The following is a 15,045-nucleotide window of genomic DNA, read 5'->3' as shown; positions in this document are numbered from 1 at the left end:
AGATCCAATTATGTTAGGTATTTCAATTTCCTTTCCTCAGTTCTCATAATTGCCTGTATTAGGTTTGAGATGTCTATTAGACACCCAAGCCAATCACACCACTCTATCAAATTTGTCTTGTCATAGTCACCAATGACCTTCAAGTTGCTAAATTCAAAGGTAAATCTCAGTCCTCAGCTTACTTGATAGGAGCTTTGACAGAGTTGTGCACACTCTCCTGGAAACATTTTCTTCACTTGAATTCCAAGAGTCCCTTGGTTTTTCTCCTACCCCTTTATACACTTTTCCCGTAGTGATCTCATCCAGGATCAAGGCCCAGTGATCTATACCAGATTTAGGCTTTACACACCATCTACTCGAAGAGTACAGCAATGGTATCTCTCTAGTACAGGTTCCTTTTATTATAGAAATGCTGCTTGGATTAATAGGGGTCATATAGTCAACTACCTAGTGGTCATCTGCCTGGATGATTAATAGGCATCTCAAACTTAATATGTTTAAATAAAAATCCTAATTATCCCCTACATCCTAAATCTGCTCTACCCATAGCCTTTCATCCCAATTAATGACAGCTCTACCCTGCCAGTTGTTTACGCTAAAAACGTTGTACTCATTCTTCTTTCTCTCGTACTCTACATCAAATCCATCAGGAAAATCCTATTGCTTCTGCCTTACGTTCTCCACTCGTACATCCTGTTTCAGGCTACAGTCTCTCTTGCTTGGGTTATTTTCAATCGGTTCTTAAATTATCAGCTTCCTCTTTCGCACCACTAATGTTTATTATTAACCCAGCAGCCAGAATAATACTTTTTGAAATGTAAGTCAGGTTATGCCTCTCTATTCAAAACACTTCAGTGGTTCTCCATTATACTCAGATGGAAATCAATATCCTTATTATCTGACATCTTCCCTCCTCCTAGCCCAACATCTAACCCCCTTTTTGTTTTTTACTGAACATTCTTTTGTTTAATCTGCTCCAGGCATCTTTGCTTCCCCACTGTTCCTCAAACAATATGACATTATTCCACTACAGGGGATTTTCCATTCTGTTTCTTCTTCTTCAAATGCTTTCCACCAAGCTAACTGCATGGTGCTTTCCCCCAGCTTCTTAAGACTTTGTTCAAATGTCACAGGCTCAATGAGACTTGTCATGACTGCCCTATTTAAAATTATACCTCCCATGCCATCCTTTTTAATCCCCAGACTTATCTTCTTTACCCTGCTGACCCCTACCCCCAACTCATACACACACACACACACACACACACACACACACACAAATTCTGCCAAGGCAGGGATTTTTTTCAGCTTATTCACTGAGGCCTGGAAGAGTGCTTGCCATACAATAGTGCTCAATTTACTATTGAGAAAAAAACTATTCTCTAAGAACATGGGTACACCTTAAAATGTTAGTAGCTTTGGGTTGGTGGGGGCATTGTGGTATGTAGAATAATGGGTTATGTTTTTTCTTATTTTAATTTTCCTGCATTTTTCTAAATTTCTATATGAAATATTTTTTTACAAGAGAGGAAAACATTGAAAATATATGTCAATATAGCATTTAGGAATAAATTGTAGAAGAAATGAAATCAGCCAGTGTCATTTTCCAGATATATTCAACATCACTTCTCTGTGAACCTTATGATTTTTTTGTTTGTTTGTTATTGTTGTTTTTCAGGAATTGCTGTCCAGCCTATCCGTCTTCCCCAGGGAGATGATAAGTTTGAAGAAGGGACTCATTGCATGACCAGTGGATGGGGCAAGATTTCAGAGAGTAAGAGGCATCAAAAAATAAAATAATATTTCTTCCAGGCCCCATTGCATGCCCAATAGAAGGAAGAATTTCTCTGGCCGTGAGTAATTCATTATTTCCTGTGTTTCCTTTCCCCTGAGTTCTGACCCAGTGAAGATCTGTGGCTCTCTTCACTGTATAAAAGTCTATACTTGAGGCTCTACGTAAACCTTGCTGCCATTGTGGTTAGTGTGTCAGATAAAACCCAAGGTAACTATAACAGATGAGAAGACTACAGCAAAGGGATAATCGGGAAATAGTAACAATAGTTCAGCTTCATTATATTTAATATTATGACTTTCAAAGAAAAAATAAAGAACTTTACCAAATATTGCTTTATTGACTGATGTTTTCCTTTTGGGGAAACATTAAAGCATATATTCAGAGAAACCACAACTGCCTATGTTACCTTAAAAATTGGCTGGATTTTTTTTAAAAGGTCCTTTATAACATATATGATTTTAGGAAAGAATATAATTCCTAAAAAAAAATAAGAGCTTCTACAATTTGGTTAAACATCTATTTGAAATAGTTTTAAACTTGAAGGCTTATTACTATTTGTTTCAGTGAGGACAGTTGTTGACTAACTTATCAGTCCCTTCTCCACAGCATCGGAATATTCAAATGCCCTGCAAGAATTGGACCTTCTATCATGGATGACAGAAGGTGTAGTACTCTGCTCAAGGGTATGAACCTTCCTTCCCTGGGAAGGACCATGTTTTGTGCTGGTTTTCCTGATGGGGAAAAGGATGCCTGTCAGGTACAAAGCATAAACAGGCCGAGTTAATCTATAACACATGGGTGATAGTGAATTCTGCCTTCCCCGTGAGCTGTTTTTGGGAGTTACTGCTTCAAAATTCCCTTTTCCTTCACCTTTCCACCTGGCTTCTACTTAAAAAAGTTTACTCGACCTGGGCTGAGAGAATTCTTTCCTGTCCTATGCCCAATCGTACCCCCACACCTCTTTTTTTTTTACCGGCGGGGGGGGGGGGGGGGGCAGAGGGAGCGATAGGCAGAGGAGGTAGTTTGAACATTTCCAACCTAATTGAAGCAAGCAAGATGACCACTTTGGCAAGCTAATTAGGTTTAGCTGTGAACTATGTTTCATTCCTTTCGTTAAATTTTTTAAACATTTAGTGCAGAATTCAATGTTTGCACAAAGTTTGGCCAAAGAAAGCATAGTTATAGTAACTGTTGGGTAAAAGACGTTGTGAATGAGTGACCTCCCAAAGATAACAATTTCACAAAGGATACCAATCTTTACAAGATACACAGGAGAAAGGGAAACCAATTTGTTGAAGACATGAGTTTTAAGTTTTAAGTGGCTTAATCTGACACAAAATTGGCACATGTTCTCAAAGCAGCATATTATTCTGTGTAGAGGGCTGCCTGAGAGGCACCTGGGCATTTCCTTAATTATCATCAGCTGAACTCAGGGTGTAGGCAGAGCCACGCCCTGGGAACATGCTTCCCCAATAAGGCTGGACATGTTAATCAGTTCTGACTTCATAGCAGCCCAGGTGTCAGCAGGGGCGGGTCTAGATATGTAAATCCAGTAATGCTAGGGCCTAGTTAAGAATGCAAATAAGCTCCTTTGATCCTAAGTTTTGGTGTTACTTCCTGGATTTTGGGGATATAAAATAAACCTGCTGGGTGGCTCAGCGTCGTCGTCTGCCTCTCCATGAGAGAGGGAAGATGGCGTCCCACCCAGCCCCAGCTTTATGAATCTATTTCTGCGTCTTGTTTTCTTTATTTCTATTATTTCTCAATCCCTGGCCGCCTCCATTTAGAACCGGTTCATTCATCTCTCTTTCCACGTGGGACGCGGAAAAGGGAGATCCCTGCCATGTCTGGCCCCCGCCGCATCAGGCCCCCGCAATTCTGAAGGATTATTAAAGATAGGATCCTGAAATCGTGGGTTTCTTATCCTCCAAGGAACCAACAGTTTTTAAAATATAGTACCTGGGACAAAATTCGTCCCTGTTTTCAAAGCCTCGAATCATTGAATAAACTTGGGGGTGCTATAGTCTTGGGATATGACCTAATCTTTACCAGCAATATCAAGTGGCAAGCTATTGCAGAGGCATGTATCTGTAAACTCATTCTCCTTCTTCCATTGATCTTGGTATGTATATGTTTGTGGCCAAAAAAGGAGGGAGAGAGACATTATGTTCGCTTTACAGGATTGTAGGCAATGGGTAGAAGTAGGTTACATCTGTGCAAAACTATACTATCTTGAAACTAATGGTAAAACAAAACAAAACAGAAAGATGGACAAAAAAATATTGATAGATAATGACCATTGGGCATCTATTAGCTTCTACTTCTCTGAGATGAGGGCTGATATTAGTGACTTGTTAAAATATTTTTAACTTGTGAATTTTCAAATTTTCTCTTTCTCTGCCATACAAGGGGGACTCTGGAGGTCCACTTGTTTGTAGAAGAGACAATGGGATCTGGATTCTTGCTGGGATAACTTCTTGGGGAGCTGGTTGTGCTAGAGGTCGGGCTCCTTTAAGAAATAACTACAGAAGGACATCAGGTGGCATTTTCTCCAAGGTGTCTGAGTTGATGGATTTTATCACTCAGAATATGACTACAGGTGGGTGTAATTTCTGTGAATTTTCCTTTCTTATTTATTGCAACTCAAAAATTTATCATACTTAATTATTTCAAGGGTATTTTGATATAATCTGGACTAAGCTTTAAACCAAAGCAAAAATATGGCTGATTTTCAATTTGTAATTCATTGTATATAAACTTTTGTCTCTGAATTCATGAGCACTGATATCTGTCAATTTAACTTAAACATCAGCTGGGTCTTCAAATTTATGTTCATGTAGATTTTAATAAAATGTATATCTTTTTGTATTTCTGAGATTTAAAAATACAAGAAAGGATTCAGAAGATTTTTTTATCCATTTGACTTTTTTTCCCCTCTAGATTACTTAAAAGTATTGAAATAAATCCCTCCTCTCCCATTCAGCCTTGTTCATTTTACCTGGAGACAGTGGAAAAATATGGAGGCTTTGCAGTTACCTCTGTTCTGTGGCACTAAAATCTAGATTAGGAAAACAAATATGGGTATGGAGATGCTAACCTGTCCTCAAGGAACTTTCTAACTATTTGGGGAGACAAAGAAGTAAATGGAGAGGTGCAATAAAAGATGGATTGTAGGTCAGCCCTAGAGAGTGGTCAGATCACTGAGGAGGAGCCTAGGGGCTGAGTACTGAGGGGCCAGAAGGTTTTCCATGCAAAGGGGCAGCATCTTCACAAGGAAATGGCACAGGGGCAGCTGCTGCAGAATATAGAGGCATGAGAAAATACAATTTACAGGACAAGTCGTTTAGTATGAGAAACAATTTGTTGTTGCTGTTAATCCTTACCCAAGGATATTTTGCATTGATTTTCAGAAAGAGTAGAAGGGATGGGGAGAGACACAGAGAGACATTTCAATTTGGTTGCCTCCTGCACACACACCAACCAGGGCCAGGAATCCAGCTTGCAACTAAGGTACATGCCCTTGACCAGAGTCAAACCTAGAACCCTTAAGTCTGCAGGCTGGCGCTCTAACCACTGAGCAAAACCAGCTCAAGAACCAGTTTTTTCTCATTAATAATTTGCTTTATTGATGACACATTGAAGTGATATATTGTGTTCAATAAAATATATTATTAAAATTAATTTCACCAGTTTAGTTTTATTTTTTTAATGTGGCTACTAAAAAAAATTAGAATTCCATGTGACTCTACTATTTTTTCCTTTAAAAAAACAACAACTTTACTTTTGCAAGTATTACAGAGGTCCCCCTTTTCCCATTCATTGTCCCCCTCCACCCAGTTCCCACCCCACCTGAACCAATAGTTTTTAAAGGCCAGGACCCAGAACAGCAGAACACAGTGCTCTTCCCACCCCTCCCTCCTTATAGCCCAAGATCAGCCACCTGGGTGACGATTTGGGAAGCACTGCTGCCTTTGGGCCAGCTGAGCACCTGCTCTACCTCAAACCAGAGAGGCTCTCAGCTCACTTTCCTTTGGTCTTCAGAGTAAAGGTGTTCTGTTCATTGCCGTCACTGCAGGGGGAAAGTCTCTCCTGGCGGCACTTCTGTTCAATTTTTATCACCTGGATGTGAAGATTAAAAAGCTTAACAAACCCTGAACAAAGGTTAATGATAACAACACTGTAAAATAGCAATGAAATCAGGCGATAACCATTAATTCCAGAGTCAAATGAATATCGGAATGTGACGTGTACTTTATTTAAATAACACTTCCTTATGACCATCTTTTTTCTAATCTCCTGGTTGCCTATTTCTTCTGGCTTCTAACAATTAAAATGTGACACTGTCATCTGAACTGTCTGAGTCCGTGGTCTGCAAACTGCGGCTCGCGACCCACATGCGGCTCTTTGGCCCCTTGAGTGTGGCTCTTCCACAAAATACCACGGCCTGGGCGAGTCTATTTTGAAGAAGTGGCGTTAGAAGAAGTTTAAGTTTAAAAAATTTGGCTCTCAAAAGAAATTTCAATCGTTGTACTGTTGATATCTGGCTCTGTTGACTAATGACTTTGCCGAGCACTGGTCTGAGTGAATGATAGAGACTTGCCATGTCATTGCTAAAATGTGTATACTTTTACTTTAGCATCTTTAAACAAAGGTATTTTATTGTAACCCAGGACAACCTAGTTAGAAATGAGAAAACGCCATATTAGTTCCATATACTATAAATTTGAGAACTTCAGTGTGATACATGATTTGAGAAAACTGCATAAATGTTAAATCTGAAGAACTCAAATAAAGAAAAGAACATTATAAATACTATTCAACCATAAAAAGAATGAAATATTGACATTTGTGACAACATAGATAGACCTTGAAGACATTATGCTGAATGAAATAAGTCAGAAAGAGGTATGAGTACTATATGATCCCACTTATATGTGGAATTAAAATAAAAAACTAAGCTTATAGATACAGAAAACAGATTAGTGGTCACCAGAGGTGGGGGTAGGAGGGTGAGCAAAATGAGTGAAGAGGGTCAAAAGGTACAAACTTCCAATTATAAATATGTCATGGGGATGTAATGTAGACATTGTAACTATAGTTAATAATACTGTATTGCATATTTAAAAGTTGCAAAGAGAGTAGATTTTAAAAATACTCATTATAAGGAAAAAATTGTAAATATGTGTGATGATGGATATTAAGTTATTGTGATTGTTTTGCAATATATACAAATATTGAATTATTATTGTATACCCCAAACTAATATAATGTTATATGTTAAAATTATACCTTAATGCCTCACAGGTGTGGCTCAGTAGTTGAGCATTGATTTATGAACCAGGGGGTCATGGTTCGATTCATCGTCAGGGCACATGCTAGGATTCAGTGTGGGGCATGCAGGAGGCAGCAGATCAATGATCCTCTCTCATCATTGATGTTTCTATCTCTCTCTCCCCTTCCTCTCTGAAATCAATAAAAATATTTTTTAAAGTTTAAAAATTATACCTTAATAAAAATAATATGAGGAAAAGTATTGTAGAAGTATGTCAGATGATTAATTAATAAGACTATAATTTTTAAAAAAGAAAAAAATATAACGCTTAGAAATTTTACTAATGAAGTCTGCAAATACAATGTCTTGGTCACAGAACCTAAAAACATATGCATTCCTATAAATATAAATTAAACATTATAAATTGTATAGTTTCAAGATGACTCTACCATATGTCTTGAAATATTGTCCATAGCTGAAGTAAAAAGTCAACTTTTTCCTATGTTTTGGAAGATTGCAGACCTCAGGGAATAGTGTTAGTTGGAGGAAATGTGAGGATCCATTACCCCCATTGGAAAGAGGGCGACTGTTATCATAATTGACATGTATCCCAGGTAGGAATGATTCCTGGGTTTCCCCCCTAAACCAGGCCATTTGAGGATCTGTGTTTTGTCAGTTTTATCTAGGATCTCAATTTCTTTATCTGATTAACATAAAAGTTATATATTTCATCTGAAATTTTCTGGTTGGCAAATATTTACTAATCAGTATGCCTAATACTCATTAGTAAAATCATCAACACAAGTGGTAATAAGACGGGAGCTCACCTGAATTGATATATTCCAATGACTAACATTAACAGCATTTGGTAGTGATATTGTTATGGGAATTTAGTGGGTATTCTGTTTCACTTATTTCTGAAATAATGATAATATTTTGTTAAGTGTTGCCTCGAAGATGGAAACTAGTTCATGTTCTATAAGCTTCGATGTCTTTGAAATTTTTTCTACATACCCCGTCTTCTATATGGCTAATGATATCTTTAAGGTCAAACAATTAGTTTTGCTAGTACCTCATCTCCTTGAGTGTTCTACATCCATTTTTTAAAAATTGTATTTATCATTGAAAAGTATTCAAAGATAGATGATAGTTCTAAGAGCTTATAATCTGGTAGGAGGAGAGTACTGGACAAAATTAACTATACTATAAAACAAGATGAAATAAGCTTTATAATCCCAGGTGTGTTGATGCTATGGAGAATGGAGAGACTAATTTTCATTGCAGCGTTTTGTGAGGTGTGCGTACTGTGGTTGGGAGGGGTTGGGGTAGCAATGCTTTGGTGAAGGGGGTGGTATTGAAACTAGGCTTTAAGGATAGTTATGATTTTATAGTTCATGAAGTCTTTTGTAGTCCTAATATCTAAGAGATTTCTACAAACCATTCTAGACAGAGGAAATTGTGTGTAAGCAATGTCAGGGAGGTGAAGACTATCAGGTGAAGAGGTCAATGTTAACGTAACTAGGAACTGGGTTAGCAGTGGACAATGAAGATAAAAAGAATGCTAAGGCCTTACTTATAGAGGACCTTGAATTTCATGTGAATAAATTTAGACTTTATGCTGTAGGCAATGGAAAGCTAAAATGGTGGTGAAATTGTAATTTATAAAATGAATGTAAAATGAATGTAAATATTTTTATGAGTACAGGATGAAAATGAAGTGGCTTATTGCAGCCCATATTTAAAAGGCTTAAGAGTCTAAGTTCTATGAGTAAACCTAGTAATAATATAATACCAATAAAGCCTTTGCCATTGTTGCTTATTCTTCTTTTAGAACAGGGGTGGGGAACCTTTTTTCTGCCAAGGGCCATTTGGGACTTAAAGCATCATTCGCCGACCATCCAAAATAATCAACTTAAAAATTAGTCTGCTATATTTAGTCAAACTATTAGCTCACTCTTAATGTCTTGGCATGTTTTGGCAGTGTCAGACCAAATAATTTCTTGGGCCTTATAAATGGCCTTTGGGCTGGATATTCCCCACCCCTGTTTTAGAAAAATAGCATTCAGAACAGAAATGAGAGTCCTGGTATTAGAGTTCCGGGCAGGGGACGTAGGGAGGAGGTCTGTAGGTGCCATCTTTGGAAAGGAACATGGATGAGCTGGAAATTACCTGAAGGAGAATGCCCAAGATGGAAAGAAATTCAAAACAGTGTCTTGGTAGATGTGATGGAACTAGGAATATTTTTGGTCCAAAGAAGACTAAGAGGAGGAAGGAACTGTCTTGATTTATGTGAAAGGCTACTCGAGAAGCAGAATTGGACTTTTTCTATAGAGTAGATGTTAGGAGGAGCAGAGGGTAGATGTTAGGAGGAGGCAGATTTCAATTCAATGTTAAATAGTTTCTAATTTGAGATATTTCTGAGACTTACTGGACTGTCTGAGGAGATAATGAGTTTCCTTTATAAGTGGTTATTTTAGCAGAGCATGAATGGCTATGGGTAAGATGTGGAAAAGCATGTATATATTCGATAAGAGACATGCAGATAACAGCCAGTTTACCCTCAAACACAGAGAACCTGAGATTCAACTTAGGCAATGAAGAATTGAAGAGATATCTACAAGAAGGACTTTCAAGACAAAAAGGGTTGGTAGTAGTGTCAGATATTGCAAAAGTCTAAATAAGTTCAGATTAAATGCTATTGGATATGACAGTTCTTATTTGGGAGCTGATTCAGTAGAAATTGTCTATCAGAAGCTATATCATAATGGGTTAAGTGATTATTGAGGATTTGGTATCTTTTCTTCACCAAATAGTCAAAAAAAAATTTTGAGGCCTTAAGATGTGTCAGGCTAATTTAGGTGCTAGTAATATAGCAGTAAATGAAACAGACAAAAATGTTTTCCTTTGTGGGGCAAGTTGGAAGATGGAGAGGGGGATAATACAAGTAATGTTACATATAATCATAGAAGGTGGTAAGTACTATATAAAGCAAGAAAGAGGGTATAGAGAGTGATAGGTTGTGAAATATTAGAGAGGATGGTCAGGGAAGTATTCAGTTGAGAGTTCCCCCAGGTGACTGGGCAAAGCTAATACAAGTCCTTTCTGGAAAAACTCTTTCAATCTGTGCCCTAACAGAATTGTAAGATCTTTCTGATTTTAAAATGTCCAAATGTGAAAAGACATGTGTTTTAGAATTGTAATAAGATATGGAGCCAATTTGCAGGCTTGGTGACTTCTCCAGCATGTTAAGCAGCATTGAATGGTACAGGGTTTTATAAATGCCAAATGGAGTCAATTAGATAATGGTAAGGGAGAAAGAGATAATGAGAAGTGGGGAGTTTATACAATCTTTCCAAGCCTAATTTTATTCTGGCAGGTGGTAGCTAGGCTCAGAAATGGCAGATAATAGAACTCAAGTGGTCTCCTCTTTTTTTCATGCCCATGGGAGACATTGCATTTCTTAGAGGCTAGAAGAGTGACTCGAATATCATGAGGACTCAGTAGATAATTGAATGGATAAATCCATGATTAATTTTGGTACCCATCTCTCACTTAGCTTGACTAGACCTCAGAATCCTTTTTGTTGTTGTTGTTGTTAATCCTCCCCAGAGGTTATATATTTTCCATTGATTTTTAGAGAGAGAGAGGAAGGGAGTGGAAGAGACAGAGAGAAACAGCAATATGAGAGAGACACATCAATTGGTTGGCTCTCATAGGAGCCCCAAACCAATGCCCCGAATCGAGCCCACAAATGAGGTACTTACCCTTGACTGGAATCAAGTCCTTGACCCTTCAGTCCTCTCTAACCACTGAGCAACCAGCTAGGGCCTCAGAGTCCTTTTTAATAGCAACCACTAACAATAAATCAAGACTGGCAAGTGATTTAAAATCTGTTTTCCATCTCTGAGTTAGAGATTTTGAGGCAGAAAATAATTTAATCAAAAGATGAGAAAGTACTGACCTTTGAAATCATAAAGCCTAAACTGCATTTCCTGTTATATGAGATGTGATGAGTCCCTTAATATCAATGCCAGTTTTCCCATTTGGAGAGGGAGAGTTATTTCTCTTCCATCTGCTTCAGAGGGGGTGTAATGAATATCAGGAAAAATGATAGATGTGGGGTGCTTTTTCAATTGAAGTGCTTAAAAAGTGAGTTTTATAATATTTTTAGGTGGCTTATTGCTTTTTAAATTGAAGTGCTTAAAAAGTGATTTTAATAATATTTTAGGCAGCCTATTTTTACATCTATGTTCAGGGTGGTGGGCCTGAATAGAAAGAGTAAAGCAAGTTTTTTTCTGGTTAAGAGGAAATATTTAGTAAGAATAATTATTGTGTTTGGTTTTTGGAAACTGGGTATAAAAGAGTTGGATAGTTCCTACAGTCCTGAACATTTATTTATCACTTAGAGGGCTGTGGGGCTATTAAATGGTCTAAGGTTGTTGATAAAGACTACCAAGTTTTAAGAAAAAAGTTCATTCTGACATGTGAGATTCCAGTTAAGATTGCTTTGCACTCAGATGAGCCTGAGACATGGAAGACAATGAGGATTTATGGTCCACTGAGACTTCTTTTTCTGAATAATAATATGAATTAATGTAGGAAAATAAAGATGTAAAGGATTATGTGTTAAATTATGTTAGACTACTTTCAAAATGTTTAGACATGTTTCTAAAGATGTTAGGAAAAGGTCACAGCTGACCTCACTGGCAGTTTGAGGGATGACATTGCAACCACAGGGACTGTGACTTCGGCTGACAATTCATAATTCATAATTCAACTTCTGGGTGAATCTTATGAATTTCTAATTAGACTTAGAACAAAGAGATGAATCTTAGGTTTCTTCCATTTATGGTTCATAATTCTAGCATTTTATAACTAAGTGAAATTTAAAGAGTGGTTTCTGACCATTCTCTAATTAATATTCTTCTGTTTGTTGGGTCAATGTCAGAAAGTCAAGCATAAGCAAATCATTCTCCCATAAGGAATTTCCATTGCTTTTTATCTTCTAATATCCTATAAAATGTTACTTTTGTTGAGTTATGAGCTAAAGACCAGATAATAGACCTTATTTGTCACACTTTACTTTGAGGTTTATTAATGTTCTCCACCTTCCCCTATCCAGCGTAGGTATTTGGAAAATAATGGTACCAGAGATAAAATTATCCTGTTAAGATTTACAAGCTTAGACATAGAAAATCAAGTTGGATGTGACCATGACTATGTATCTTTGCAATCAAGCAACAGCGTGCTTATTAGTAAAAATGTTACATTTATTTTCATTTGTCATCTTATAGTCCCTGGATTGGTTTAGTATTGTTCCTCTTAAAATATGGTTCACAACAGTGGAGAGCACAGTAGATAATCCGCCACCTTGATCACTGGACTACTGGTGAGCTAAAATTTTGGTTAACTTTCAAATAATGCTTTTAAATGGTGAACTATGCCATGATATGAAATGTATATAAAATATATATAATTTAAAGAACAGTTATTACTATACATTTGTGTCCATAACACCCAGTTTAGGAAGGATCTTTTTACTTTCAAGATCCCAAGAAGTAATCAATATGCTAAATTTTGTGTTAATAAATCTTTTTTAGTTGGTTTTAAAAGTTATAGATCCTTAAAGCCAGTATATTGGTCTTTCTTAGTTTTGATATTAATTTAAAGAACTATAGTTTATATTGTTTTGACTTACTTTTATCCTCATACTATGTCATATAGATTAATCTGTGTGGATGTATACATGTAATTAATTTCTTTTCAGTCCAGACTTGTTAAGATCATCACTTGTGGGTAGGTTCTGGGCACTGTATATTTAGATACTCCCCAGATGATTCCAATGTATAGTCAAGATCAAGAACCACTCCCAGACTCTCTAATCCATCTTGACCATTCCCCACCTTGCTCACAGTGGGCCAGCCCCCTTCCTCAAACATGCTGGGCGTTCCTGTCTCCAGGCTTTGTAGTTGCTGTTCCCACTGCCTTTCAGGGTACCACATTACATTCAGGTGTCTTGCCACCTTAGGATCCTCTTGGCTATAAGTTTCTTAGCCTTTCCTTGTTTTTGATGATTTTGACATTTTTGGGGAGCACTCGTTTTAGAATGTCCCCAATTTGATTTTATCTGATCTTTTCCTCATAGTTTTGCTCTGATTATGAATTAAGGGAAGGAAGTCCACAGAGGCAAGGTGCCATTCTTATCACATCGTAGCAAGAGGACATGCTATCAGCATAATTTATCACTGATGATGTTAACCTTGATCACTGGCCAAGGTAGTGTTTGCCAAGTGTCTCCACAGTAGTTACATTTTCCGCCTTTCCATACTTTCGCTTTAGAAGCAAGTCACGAAGGGTAGTCCACACGCAAGGGGTTGGATGTTAAGCTCCACTACTTGAGCAGGGAGTATTTATATAAAATATTTAAAATTATGTATGGGAGATTTGTCTCTTCACCATTTATTTATTTATTAAATCATTTCTTTTTTTTTAAGTATATTTTATTGATTCTTTACAGAGAGAAAGAGAGGGATAGAGAGTTAGAAACATCGATGAGAGAGAAACATTGATCAGCTGCCTCTTGCACACCCTCTACTGGGGATGTGCCCGCAACCAAGGCACATGCCCTTGACCGGAATCGAACCTGGGACCTCTCAGTCCGCAGGCCGACGCTCTATCCACTGAGCCAAACCGGTTTCGGCTAAATCATTTCTTTATATCAGTATGGACTCAGGAATATTTATTTTATATGACTACATATTTATTTGGTTGCTCACATTGTTCTAGCTTTAACCGTCGTGAGCTTTTTCAGCATGACTTCTTGTCTTATTGACATGCCTCCATCATTTTGTGACACTATAAGATGCTCCAGGCTCCACTTATGTATTCCCTGCTCAGTCCTAGAATCAGTCAATTCCCCAATGAACTATGATTCATTTTAATGAAGAATGGTATGAGAAATTAAGATTTGGGTGCTGGGCATAATAGTTGCTATGAGGGTTTTATTTTATTTTATTGAATATATCTTTATTAATTTCAGAGAGGTAGGAAGAGGGAGAGATTGAGATAGAAACATCAATGATGAGAGAGAATCATTGTTCAGCTGGGGGATCGAGCTGGGGATCGAGCCAGCAACCCAGGCATGTGCCCTGACCAGGAATCAAACTGATCAAACTGTGACCTCCTGGTTCATAGATCAATGCTCAACCACTGAGCCACGCCCGCTGGGCATAGGGTTTTATTTCAGTAAATTTCTAGGCTCTATCAGCTGACAAAGGTAGAAAATATAGGAATGCATACTAACCCATATATATATACACTGAGTGGTCAGATTATTATGATCTCTGAGCACATAATAATCTGGCCACTCAGTGTGTGTGTGTGTGTGTGTGTGTGTGTGTGTGTGTGTGTATACACACTAATAAAAGAGCAAGATGCAAATTGACCATATCTTCATGACGCCCACCAGCCAATCAGGAGTGGGTATGCAAATTAACCCAACAAAGATGGAAGGTTAATTTGCATACAGAGGCACCGCCCCAACCGCTCTGGGCCTCTGGGCAGCACGGGAAGGTGGAAAGGCGGCTTCGGCGAGAGCGAAGGCAGTGCTGGCAGCCAGGGGAAGGAAGGCCCATTCTTGCATGAATCTTTGTGCATCGGGCCTCTAGTGTGTGTGTGTGTGTGTGTGTGTGTGTGTGTATATATATATATATATATATATATATATCCTATCTAATAAAAGAGTAATATGCAAATTGACTGTCACTCTAACACAAAAGATGGCTGCCCCCATGTGGACACAAGATGGCCACCACAAGATGGCCAGCAGGGGAGGGCAGTTGGGAGGGACCAGGCCTGCAAGGGAGGGCAGTTGTGGGCTATCAAGCCTGCAGGGGAGGGCAGTTAGACCAGCAGAGGAGGGAAGTTGGGGGCGACCGGGCCTGCAGGGAAGGGCAGTTGAGGGAGGAACCAGGCCTGC

General features: G+C 38.1%; 1 protein-coding gene across 1 annotated transcript in view; it reads left to right on the top strand.

The window, feature by feature from the left end:
* OVCH1 (ovochymase 1) overlaps window positions 1–15,045 on the top strand; it is a gene marked incomplete at both ends in the record, with an annotated part of 43,556 nt that overhangs the window by 4,752 nt on the left and 23,759 nt on the right. The window contains 6 exon segments of the mRNA XM_079775533.1: window positions 1,679–1,774; window positions 2,402–2,437; window positions 2,440–2,552; window positions 4,205–4,394; window positions 12,195–12,215; window positions 12,218–12,322. Of these exon segments, the coding sequence (XP_079631659.1) occupies window positions 1,679–1,774; window positions 2,402–2,437; window positions 2,440–2,552; window positions 4,205–4,394; window positions 12,195–12,215; window positions 12,218–12,322 (561 nt within the window).

Source organism: Cnephaeus nilssonii (genome assembly GCF_951640355.1).
Source record: "Cnephaeus nilssonii genome assembly, chromosome: 6".
Taxonomy (NCBI): Eukaryota; Metazoa; Chordata; class Mammalia; order Chiroptera; family Vespertilionidae; genus Cnephaeus; species Cnephaeus nilssonii.
The sequence above is the reverse complement of the archived record's forward strand: the minus strand, read 5'-3'. Positions and strand labels throughout refer to the sequence as shown.